Source organism: Lepidochelys kempii, chromosome 2 (assembly GCF_965140265.1).
Source record: "Lepidochelys kempii isolate rLepKem1 chromosome 2, rLepKem1.hap2, whole genome shotgun sequence".
NCBI classification, from domain to species: domain Eukaryota; kingdom Metazoa; phylum Chordata; order Testudines; family Cheloniidae; genus Lepidochelys; species Lepidochelys kempii.
In genome coordinates, this window is record NC_133257.1 from 186,527,703 (window position 1) to 186,540,450 (window position 12,748).

At 38.1% G+C, this 12,748-nt stretch overlaps 1 protein-coding gene across 8 annotated transcripts in view; it reads left to right on the forward strand.

The window, feature by feature from the left end:
- UBP1 (upstream binding protein 1) overlaps positions 1-12,748 on the forward strand; it is a 59,792-nt gene that overhangs the window by 2,342 nt on the left and 44,702 nt on the right. For 6 of the 8 annotated variants that reach the window (XR_012157460.1, XM_073333078.1, XM_073333080.1 and 3 more), the window contains exon 2: positions 10,733-10,884. The exons of 1 other annotated variant lie outside the window; for it this stretch is intronic. Coding sequence is in view for 6 of the 7 variants with exons in the window: in XM_073333078.1 (XP_073189179.1) it covers positions 10,733-10,884 (152 nt within the window). In the remaining variant the exon portion in view is untranslated. Of the gene's footprint in view, positions 1-7,028; positions 7,158-10,732; positions 10,885-12,748 lie in introns of all 8 variants that reach the window. One more of the 8 variants, XM_073333082.1, reaches the window with a different exon arrangement.

Sequence of the window (12,748 nt, forward strand, 5' to 3'; positions counted from 1 at the left end):
TAAACACTTCTTATTCCCTGTAACCAGTCTGGCTAGCATTAACTCATTCTCCTTTTTCTTTATTTTTTAAGATTATTGTTCATGCTTCCTCTCAAATGTCAGCTGATTTTATATGCCCATTTTTTGGTGCATTTTCTTGTTTTGTTTGAAAGAAAAGGTGTGTTATAGGTTTAAAAAACAGACTTTTGAGTAGTCATGTTAAAATGCGTTCTCTTCTGGTTCTTTGTATTATCTTTCTGAGGAATTCTGATCTGAGCGTTGTTTATGATGCCTCTCCTTCCATGCTTATAGATTTTAATACTTCATATTGAATGGTATTGTTTCTTAGCTCCAGTACTGCTGCATCCTGTGAATCTATTCCTTACTATGCTAATGCTCCTCTTTTCCCAGCCACATCTTCCTTTGTGTTGGGTACCCATCCTTAGATTTTGCTGTTTATAGATGATATAAATCATGATCTCATAAGAAGTTATCACTCAAATAGTAGCCATAGCAGCAGCACTTAAAACATTTTAAAATTAAAAATGTGTGAGTTGTATGTAAGAATTTAAAGTCAATATTGCATATATTTTTAGGGTTTCAATAAAGCACAAACTAAGTATTTTTGGATAACCTATGGGCAAAAATATTAGCATTATTTTGCAATTTTCATCCGTAAGCATATGATCAAAGGAATTATCTAATTGTATTATTCTTTGGGTAAAGTTCAGAGTCAGTTACCCAAATATGCTGGGTTTTTAGGTACCAACAACAGATATGTTAGGTGTTGTACCTGCAGTAGGACATAGGGTATGATTTGGGTTAATGATGGTGACATAAATGGAAAAATAAAAGCAAGTGATGGAATGTAAAGAATGTGACCATATGAGTCTCATTCTGTTGTGCCTGTTTTCTTATGAGAAGTCCAATATTTCCTGTAATCTCCGGAAGGAAGTGACAAAAGAATGTATTCATCTTCTGAAAAATAGGCTTGCTATATAGAAGTAAGCCTCTAGATCATATGTCCATGCTCTGCACCTCTAAAGGAAGACTAGCATGGGCTTCCTGCCCCATTGCCAGTCTTCATTATATATTTGGTTTCAGAGTAACAGCCGTGTTAGTCTGTATTCGCAAAAAGAGAAGGAGTACTTGTGGCACCTTAGAGACTAACAAATCTATTTGAGCATAAGCTTTCGTGAGCTACAGCTTATGCTCAAATAGATTTGTTAGTCTCTAAGGTGCCACAAGTACTCCTTTTCTTTTTGCGAATACAAACTAACACGGCTGTTACTCTGAAACCTGTCATTATGCAAGGCACTGCATTTAGCCGTATGGAGTGGAAATCTATCAACCGCATGAAAAAGCTTGTACAGATATAGACAGACATCTTCCTTTCCAGCAAACAGATAGACATCGTACCAAAAGGACTGAAGGTAAAAAATCCATTACAACCTGTATACCACACAGACTATGCTGACAGCTTGTGCCACCGCTCTCAAAGAAACTGCGGAACCACCTGATCAACATCCTCTATAGCAAACAGGGAAAGATAAAGAATGAGCTCTCAAAAATGGATACTCTCATAAAAAAACAACCTTCCACACAAACTTCCTCATGGCTGGACATTATATATTTGGTCAACTGAACACTATTTTTCTGTGTGGGGATTCTCACCCAAGTTGATGGTCAGTTTATGTCCATAAGTATAAGTTGTCAGCCAGTCCAGCATTTATCCAAATATAATAAATGTGGATGTCTATTGATCAATGACAGTAGGTTTTAAAGAGATGTTGTCAACCTGAAATTGACTAATTTTAAGAATTTCCAGGTTTTAATGATACTCTTTAAATAGTAGATCATGAAATTTAAAAATATATTTAAATATCTTTTTCTGATCATCTGTTTAAGCATCTTTTATGCTACAGAGAAACTGACTCTACATATGAAACAGTGACACTTGATATGTACCTAGTGCTGTTAAATGTGCGCGCGCACGCGCACACACGCGCACACACACCCTACCCCTGAACTGGGGGACGGAATCAAATATTTTTTGCTAAGTTCTTTCAGTGATGATAATTTTGCCTGTTACAAGTAACTATACTAGGTATGATACTCTCACAGAAACATGACTTAACTGATTTTAAAGCAGGTCCTGTCAAAGTTCATGACCAAAACCAGTATAGTTCTGCAGCCCTATGAAAACTGCATAACCTCTGTAAATGCTTAATAATCTGAAAGAGGGATAATGTAATCCAGATGTAAAAAATTTGGTTCTTTTGGGGTAAATGAGGTATTTTTTTGTTGTTGGGTTTTTCTGTTTTGTTTTGTTTTTTAATAAGGTATCAGGTAGTGAAGGCTGTGTCAAGAGAGAAAATGTTTATCTAAGAAACTACTCACTGTTTCTGTGGTGGAATGAGAATTTTTTTCTTTCCATATCATAAGAGCCTTGAGCCTTCATTTAAATTAAATCAGAGTGCTAATATAGTTTTTTTTTTTTTTTCATGTTTTATACTTAGTTTTTTCATAACTGGCTAATTCTGTTTAAAAACTACAGTTTTCAGTATTCATAACTTACCTGCCAAAATATGGCCTACCATTTGGGGATTTGTATATTTAAATGCTTTAACTGAGAGCCAACTATAGCCATTAACAGTGGGCTAGAAAAAGAAATCACGTAAATTCATGTGGGAAGTGTAATGCTTGTCAGTTAAATTGCTACTATTCAAAACTTTGTGTGTGGTAGAGAAACTAAGGTTTTGTCTACCTTTGGAAATTTACCAGAACAGATATTCTGAAATAGTTACTTTGCTATAAACCCCATGTGCAGATCTTTATTCTAGAAATGGATTATGCTAAATCAGGAAAAAGTACTCTTACTCTGGAACAAGAGTCTTCCCACCAGAGTTTATACCAAAATAACTATTCTGGTACAGCTATTTCAGTGTATTTCCAATTGTAGACAAGCCCTTAAAGGATCTGTTCATCTTGACTTTGCTGCAGCTTGGGAAAGTTAGGAGTGGCCTTGGGGTTGGAACTGGGTCTCTTCTTGGGAATAAGAACCAAAACAAAGAATGGAGGTTGAGGAGCTTAAATTAACAGTCACTCTTTCACCCTGACAGTATCTGAGGGAGCTCCTTACAGCCTGGGGTGTTGGAGATTTGTGGAACTTCAAAAATAATCTATTCCCTTGCTAAGCAGAGGCCTTGCAATTGAACAAGATCCATGGACGCTAGCTGGCTAGGACTCCCAGTCCAATTCCCCACTAATAGTGTGTGTGTGTGTTTGGATCTCACAGTTGGGGGTCCACCCTCCCCTTGTCGGTTATGTTGGTGCCTGATAAACTTTTCAAGCTCTGCACTAACAAAATAAAAAATATAGGCAAGTGATTCAGTCCACTCTTCTCCTATGTATTTGCAGGCACTGTTACTTTTGACAGATCAAATTACTGTTTAATATAGTTCCTATAACATTACATCTCTTTCTAAACAATCTTGAATCTTTGTCCAGACTTGTATAGTTACTCACACCAAATTTTCTAAGTCAGCAATTCTCAAGCTTTAGCAACCCGAGGACCCCCATTTTGATTTTAAATTTTTCGAGGACCCTCAAGCCCCTCACTAATCCCCAGGCCCCGCCCCCATTCTGCCCCTTCCCCCAAGGCTCCACCCCATCTGTCCCTCTTCCCCTTTCTTTCCGCCCCCTTGCCCAGTGCACCCTGTCCCCACTTCTCCCCCTCCCACCCGGCGCCTCCTGCATGCCTCTGAACAGCTGTTCCCCAGCATGCAGGAGGCGTGGGGGTGGGGGTGGGGGGAGTTGATCAGTGTGGCCCACGGACCCCAGTTTGAGAAACAACTTTTGCACTTCTTTTCTTTAAATATTATTTTTTGTGTTTGGCTATTTTCTTCCACATACAAATGTAAAGCACAATTTATATGAATATAACCTTATTTTTATTGTGGTAGAGCCAAAAAGTCCTGCTCCAATTAGGATTGCAGTTTCGTTATACTGGGTGCTGGCAAAACATAGACACAATCCATGTCCTGAAGAACTTACGATCTAAAAATGTATAGTATAAAAATGTCATACATAAAACAATATTCATTACATATTACAAATACCTTTTTTATAGAATGATAAATTTGTTTACATCTTTTGTTCTGTTGTACATTTTTATTTATGGTAAAGACACCTGTGTTCTAGATCAGTGGTGTCCAACCTTTTCAGCCTGATGGCTGAACACATTTCTAAAAGGCTCAGGAGACACAGCTAGTACTTTAAGACAGATTCTGTTGAGCTTGCCTAGCTAGCTCCTATGCCTCCCTCCTTACAACCCCTGATGAAAGGTGTGTGTGGGGAGCAGAGTGGCTGTTGCATACTGCTTTTCAGTATCCCCAGATGGCATTGATCCCATGACCATAACCAGCTGGCACAAGTTGGGGCAGCCAACTGGTTTCTCTAACCTGTGCTGAGATGGGCAGAGAACAAGGGAGATTTAACTGGTGGCTGATTCTCAAATTCTCCTTGCTCCTTTTCTTGGGTTGCTATGGGTTGTATGAGAAAGGGGAGCCATCCTTTGCTAGGTGCTCTCCTTGGCTCAGGCTCATAGCCAGTTGAGTTTCCATCCTGCTGTCTCTGAAGCTCCCGCAGCCTGTCAGGGAAGAAGGCAGTGGAGTAGCCAGTGTTATTGTCCTCTCCTCTATAATGCAGCAGGGGACTTTCTCAGCAGCTGCTACAGGGAAGGGCTAGGGGCTGCTTACTCTGAGTGCTCCCAACTCTCATCAGAGCTGTTCCTTGGGCTGCAGGGAAAGAAGCTTTGGGAGGATTTGGGGATGTGATGCTTTCTACCTCCTTCTCGTAGTTATGTGGCTGATTCAAGCACTTATTTTAACATTGCAGAGCTTGGCTGTGGGAGCACAAGTTTTACCTTATCAAATACTCATTAATACATACATTCACCCTCAGAAGTCACAATTTAGAGCCCCAAAGGCCACAAGTGACCTCTGGACTACAAGCTGGATATCAATGCACTGCATACTACATAAAAAGTGATGCTTGAAAAGATGGTTTGATCTAAAACACAAAATTAAGAGTGGTCAGCTATAAAGAGTCACTTTTGATGATAAAATTCTTGATAAAATGATTTTTTGTTTATATAAATATGACAACTCCCCAACTGCTCTGTGGCCTTGGCAGACAGTTGTTTTCTTCACAGAGGAAGTAGTTCAGAAGGGATTTGTATTTGGAAAGGGAGATGACCTTGTGGACCACGCAAGGAAGACGTTTCCAGGTGTAGGGCTGGCATAGAAGAAGATAGAGGTCACTGTGGGAAGGATGTGAAGACAAAATTGTCTGAAGCATAAAGTTAGGCATTGTTTGCTTGAAGCAAATATTCAAGCTCTTTGGAGCTCAGCCATTCTGATTTTCTCTATTGGAGAATAGGCACATTAATAAAAAGTGGTATTATATATATAAAAAAACCTCCACATTTTTAAGGTGGTAAAATCTTGCACTCAAAAGTTAGAAGATTGATGCTATGGCTTACTGTTCTGACATTTATATTTGCCTGTGTAAAGATCAGTCTTCATTCCTGATACTAAAATAATTGGTATTACATATAAGCAATGAGTTAAATGCAAATATTCAGTAGAAGGGGGATGAAAAGAGTAAGGAAGGACTTCAATAGCTCAGACATAGGTGAGAGGTTTATTGCAGGAGTGGGTGGGTGAGATTCTGTGGCCTGCATTGTGCAGGAGGTCAGACTAGATGATCATAATGGTCCCTTCTGACCTTAATATCTATGAATCTATGTCAGAATTAAGGTTGCCTGTAAAATGAGAGTTTTCTTGGCAAAAAGTAGAGATTATGACTGCCACCTGTGTGAAAAGTGTAGAGTGTCCAGAGTGGTTAAAAAAACCTATGCTTTTTATTGAAATCAGATTTTTTTGTTTTATTTTCTTTAAAAAAATAAGCTTGTTTAAAATTAAATTTGAAATTTTGACTTAGGTGCTAAGCTTATGGTAATGTATAAATAAAAATATGTTGAATTAAGGTAAGAAACCTAGAAGAGGATAATAAAGTGAACCTGAAACCTGTAATAGATGGGTGTAGGGTCAAACATGTACATAGTCCAGGAATAAAACAAATTTTTGAAATTGTAAAATACTTCTGCAAGTCACTTTGCTTCTGCTTCACTGAAGACAGGAGGAGGATCAAAACTAATTCTCCCCAATGATGCAAGATGGAATTCAGAGGTTGACTATTTTGAGCTGTTTATTAAAAACTTGCCTATGCAGATGAAAATTTGTGAAGAAAAGCAGGGCAAAATAGACGGAACTATAGCAGCCAAAAGTAATCAACGTAAGACTGAACATAAGACTACAGAGAAATGTAGAAGATATGCTAAATATACTGAAACCTGTTTCTGTAGCCTTGGACAAATTGCAGAAAGATAGTTGATCTATTGCTGATGCTGTTGAAATTTGGAAAGACCTTCAAGCAACACTGCAGGATATCCAACAACAAATTTAAATTTTGTAGTCAGTGAGCAAGCAGATGGAGCAAGCATTTATTCCACCTAATTTTCTTGCTAGTATGCACAACACAAAGTACCAGGGTAGATGCCTAACAGCCAAAGAGGAAGATACTGTCATAGATCTGAGCATCTTATAGTCATCCATCCATCCATCTTGCCATCCATAATAAATACCAGGGGTGGAAGGGACCAGTGTTCAAGCAGTACATGTATACTACTGAAGTTCTAAATTGTATTTAGAAATACATTGTATCCTGGTTAGCAAAAAGCATAAAACTTAGTGTGAAGTTAGTTAAATTTAATTGCAAAGCAAGGTTTTAATGATTAACAAATGAGAATGAACTTTTCTTTAGAAAAATTAAAAAGTGCAAATGTAAAAAGAGATTAAAAATGAAGGCTTATATCAAGGTTTCTGCTTGCCGGTTTAAATCATTATTATAATTGGCAATTTAAATCACTTTGATTTAAACCAGTCCATTCTAAAAGCTTTAGCAATTTTTTTTTTTTTTTTTAGCCAGACTCTTACAAATTGTAACTGAGGTTTACTGGTCTATGAAGTTATGGATTCTTTCCATGTGGGCATGGTTTCCAACCCCGTCTCTGCGTTAAATAAAACCTGTGGGAATATTCAGTCATAAAAACTGTGAGTAGTAAATAGCATTGCTTCCTCAATTATTGTGGAGAAAAATTTGAATAGCAGCTAGCCTTAAAGGCGATTTGTAAAGCTAAAACAAAAACAATTCATGCATGGATGCATACTGAATGCCATCACTAACCAGAGTATGGAAGGCTTATATAAGGACATTAATTTAATTTACCTTGGGGGGGTGGGAGAAGGAGCTTCCTTCTAAGTATCTTCTGTGTTTTGTTTTTAAAGCTAAGCTATTAACCTACATCTGTACTGTCTGGCTGCTGGAGGCATTCAGTTTGTATTTTCTGGGCTTAACTAAATTTTCATTGGATTTATCCAGTTCACCTTTAATTATTGACAAGCTCTTTGCCACTGATAAGCATTAGTCCCTGGATTCTGACATTGTCAGCACCAAATGCCAGATTCTCGGCTTCTGATAATTCCTCAGCACAAAAAACAATGTAGTACATATTAAATGAATTTTAAAAAGTTGCTAACTGATAGATCTCAAACAGTAATTGTATATTGTTAATCGCCATCTCTTGGAGGTAGAAAAAAAGACATGTTTAAGTGATGGTAATTATCTATTTGAACAAATAACTGAAAGTGTAGTGGATTCTCCGTCACTTGAAGTCTTTAAAATGAAATTGTCTTTTTAAAAAAGAAACTGTGGCTTAATCAGAAGTTATGGCTTTGTTGCAAGAATTATGGAGTAAATTTCTGAGACCTGTGTTGTGCAGCAGATCAGAGTAGAGTATCATAAATGGGCCCTTCTGGCCTTCAACATATTTGAATTAATACATCTTTTCCTAAAAGGTGCTTTCCACTATATGTAGACCATGTGTATGTAAGCAATATTTTAACAATGGCACAAGTTGCTACCTTGCAACAATAATTTTTTTTAATATGGCACCTCTAGATTCTAAAATTATCTGAACTTTTTTCAGTTCTGAGTGTGAGGTTACTGTTACCTGGGTATTGTTGTTTTTGCCTTCCATTTCCCCTCAAAAGGATTGTATGCCTTATGGGATATCCTTGTGGATTGTGGGGCAGATGGCATTTCTCCATCTGTCTTCAGCTTTTAAACTAATGGTCTAAAGATATCTTGAGTTAAACACTTTCCATTACAGTAGAACCTCAAAGTTATGAACACCTCAGATATGGAGGTTGTTCACAACTCTGAACAAAATGTTGTGGCTTTTCTTTCAAAAACTTTTACAACTGAACATTGATTTAATACAGCTTTGAAACTCTACTATGCAGAAGAAAATGCTGCTTTCCTTTTTTAGTAGTTCACGTTTAACACAGTACTGTACTGTATTTGCCTTTTTTTTTTTTTTTTGGTCCCTGCTGCTTGATTATATACTTCTGGTTCCAAATGAGGTGTGTGATTGACTGGTCAGTTTGCAGTTCTGGTGTTTGTAATTCTGAGGTTCTAATGTATTTTCTTTCATCACTTCCTGTTCCTTTTCTTGATCTGGGAAAGCCTTTATATACCTAGAGTTGACTGTTTTAGACAAGAATCAGCAGAATTTACTAAACACTTAAATGAAAATACATGCTTGGTAGCTGCATCCATATTGAAGGTGGCCTGAGTAGGAAGATTCACCTAGATGTGTGTAAGTGACTGCCATCAACCTTTGTTCAAAATTATGGGCGGAAAAGGAGCCTTCAGTTGGATTCTTTTGTATTTTCTGAGCCGTATTGTCTGTGATTGCCACACTGGCAAGGTAAATCATCTTACCAATTTAGTGTATGTACAGTAAAGCAGGCCACAAACTTCTTTCTTTCTTGATGTTCACTTTGAAGCTTGGCGTCCTAACTTCCTCCAGTAATCCTTCTTACTGTCTTTGGCTGCTGAAGTTTCACTCATTACTTGTCCCTTTAAACCTTGTCTATGCTGTACTTCTAATAGAACCTCCAGGAACTTGGTTACAGCCTGTTTCCAATTTATAATGTAGATAGTTTCTGTTTGTCTCTGTCTGTTTGGCAGTAATTTCACTAGGAAAGGGACTGTTGGTTTAGGTGCTTGAGATAACAAGTTGCATTGTAGGCGCTGTGACAACACTCTTCTTATTGCAACTATAATGGCTTTAGAAATTTGAACTTAGAGTTTTTTCACCTAGGAGTGTGAACCCATAAGCAGTATATCTTATAGAACCATTCAAGTAGGCATAATCTCTTAACCTTGCTTCCCAGATGGAGAAACTGAAGCAGAGCAGTCCAGTGACTTCAGAAGGCCAAAGTATATTAGTGGCAGATGAAAGAATAGAAACCATGTCTCGTGACTCCCTCCCCAGTTCTAGACCTAGTCTTATCTGCATTGGTAGTTTTGGGGAAAGCTTCCTGTGTCTCACTTCCATCTGTCCAGCTCCACCAGAGTCTAAAACTAGCAGATCTCATTCTTCTATACACCTCAGTTTTATTCATACATTGGAAGGGGAAAACAAGTTTTTTCACTGGATCAGCTCTCTTTAGTTTCTTAACTTTGAATGATCCTAGTCCAGGGGTGGCCAACCTGAGTCTGAGAAGGAGCCAGAATTTACCAATGTACATTGCCGAAGAGCCACAATAATACGTCAGCAGCCCCACATCAGCTCCCCCCCCTCCCCCCCATGCCTCCTGCCTGCTGTGATCAGCTATTTTGCATGCGCAGGAGGCCCTGGAGGGTATAGCGGAGGAGGGAGAGTACAGCATGTTTGGGGGAAGGGGCGGGGGCGTTGGAGGAAGGGGTAGAGTGGGGGCAAGGCCTGGGGCAGAGCAGGGAGTTGAACAGTGAGCACTCCCAGGCACACTGGAAAGTTGGTGTCTGTAGCTCCAGTCCCGGAGTCAGCGCCTATGCAAGCAGCCGCATAATTAACCTCTGAAGAACCACATGTAGCTCCGGAGCCACAGGTTGGCCACCCCGATCTAGTCAGTGACTAGTTAAATGAACTGCAATGAAGAATGACAGGTTTCAGAGTAACAGCCGTGTTAGTCTGTATTCGCAAAAAGAAAAGGAGTACTTGTGGCTGTTTCATATTCTCTGTGTATATATAAAGCCTGCTGCAGTTTCCACGATATGCATCTGAGGAAGTGAGCTGTAGCTCACGAAAGCTCATGCTCAAATAAATTGGTTAGTCTCTAAGGTGCCACAAGTACTCCTTTTCTTTTTGCAATGAAGAAAACATTCTCACTAAACCTGCACAAGAGGCTACTGCTATCAAAAGCTGATTTAGCACTTCAGCAAACTCTGGTTCCTGGGGCTTGGCCAGTAACTTCAATCAGTTGAGTGGTTTGACTTTCTTTAAAACTTTGCAGCAGACATGTATGGCTTAATATTTTTTAATTTTAATTTAAATTATTAGATTATGCTAAATGTGGGCCTCATAATAGATTATCATTTAAATAGATTTATTTTTAAAAATTTAATCTCTATTTAATTTTTAAAAAATCTGATTTAAGTATATTTCTGATTTTTTTAATTGATTTTTATCCACTCAGCTTTTTGAAAATATTTTTCCTAAGGTGGTGGTGGTTCTAATTTTGCCTTTGTTTTGTAAGATAAATGCTTCTTTCAGACTGACATTGTCGGGTTTTTGTTTCAGTGATGTTTTGGCACTGCCAATTTTCAAGCAGGAAGATTCCAGCCTTCCACCAGACAGTGAGACCAAACATCCACCGTTTCAATATGTTATGTGTGCTGCAACATCTCCAGCAGTAAAATTGCATGATGAAACTCTTACTTACTTGAACCAAGGTTAGTATGCGTCTTCTGCATATGTTTACCGTGGATGTAGCTTGATGAATGTTGGGATGCTGGAAAGTATAGGGATGGTATCTTCATCTTTAGAATTTCCATGTGAAAATGAAAGACCAAGAGTGTTGGGGGAGGTTTCTGCTTACAGCTTATAGCTTTGGCTGTCAATTTCAGTGACATCTAGCAGTGCTCATGGTATTCCTCTTATGTCTTTCCTGACTGGCATGCATGCCAGTATGTCCGACCCTTGTGACATAGGTCCATTTCAGCAACTTACCATGGTCTAAGGGCAATATGTAAATATGCATTTTTTTAATTAAAAAAATAAATGTGCATTGCATCATATTTGCTTTTATCTACATATTCCTTGATAGTTTAATACAAATTGCTTGAATTTACCAACAATAAAAACGTACAGTTGGATCATTTCTTTGGTCTGCAGTTATATGATGAAAGTGGCCTGCGGCTGTATTCCATCACTTTTGTTATGACATTACTAAAAAGTTACAGCATGTCTAATGTTCAAGTTGACTTCAATGGGAGCTGCTTGGTGCTTCACACTGTAGAAAATGAGGTAGGTAGGCAGGCATCTAACTACAGGCACCCAATTATGAAAATCTTGATATTGATGTCACAGATATCTGATTCGTCATTCTGCGTTTCTGCTTGTGGAGGGATACATAAGCAAATCCTCATTAGATGAGTAACTCTCAAGACTGCACAGGATGCTACTAAAATAAGGCTTTCGCAACCGCTACATAGGGATCAGATAGGACTTGCCACTACCGATCGTATTTTAATGTTCTGTTCCCCATTGGCTTCCTAGGAAGTCTCCTTCTACCTTAAACTTAAAGCCCAAGCACTAGACCACTGGGACAATCTAAGAACAGGTAAGAAGAGGTGGTAACAAAATGCATCATGAAATTTCAGGGTTGGGGGCAGAGGAGTTGGAGAAGCCAGCATATATGCAGAGGGTAGTAACTAAACGTCCAGAAGGTTAAAAGTGCACCCAAAACAGTAAAGTAATCTTTTAGGTATTACTCTACAAAAGTATTTTGGTAGCTACAAAGCAGTAGGAGCACCTAAAACCAGAGAAATCTAAAAATTTAATATTAATTTAAGTTTAAAGGCGGAGGGAATCCTTCTGGGAGGGGAATGTGTAGGGATAGAAGAAATACCACTACTAAGAGGAGACTCTGCAAGTTATTGGAAAAAGATACTGAAATTATTTTGCTTCATGGAAAACAAAGGTCAAGCTTACTTATATGTAATGAACTAGATAATCAAGCTTAAAAGACCTGCTACCGTACTAATATGACAGTGAAGTGTTATTTCACATTTTAAAAGATACTGTGAATTTTTTTGTACCTGCAGGTAGCACTCAAAATGAATATAAATAGAAAGATTTGGTATAGGTGGGATACTTCACAATTTTTTTTAACTTCATTCATTTGACAACATTTTATATATAATAGGTTTACTTGTCTCCCCTTTTTAGCTGATCAGTTTCTCTTTGTGTGGTTTTTCACCCAACAATAAAGGAAAGAGACATCATTTTTAAGAGTATGAAAATGTGATTTGTAAATGCCCTCAAATGGGGAAGGAGACATAGGGACAGATGTTACTATCTGAAACTAATTTTAATTAAAATTGAAAAAATTGACTAGACTTTAAGGTGGTGTCCTTTTTTATATACGGTTGGTTAGGTTAGTTACTTGGCTTTTTGTATTGAGTGTTTGTTTTTTGAGATACTTCAAAAGTTAAAATCATTGTGATCTTAAATGGCAGTTAGCCAGGGCTCAAACATCTGTGTAACAATGTAGGTTACTGTCAAGTCTTGGAAAGCTATTTATGTCTAACGTAT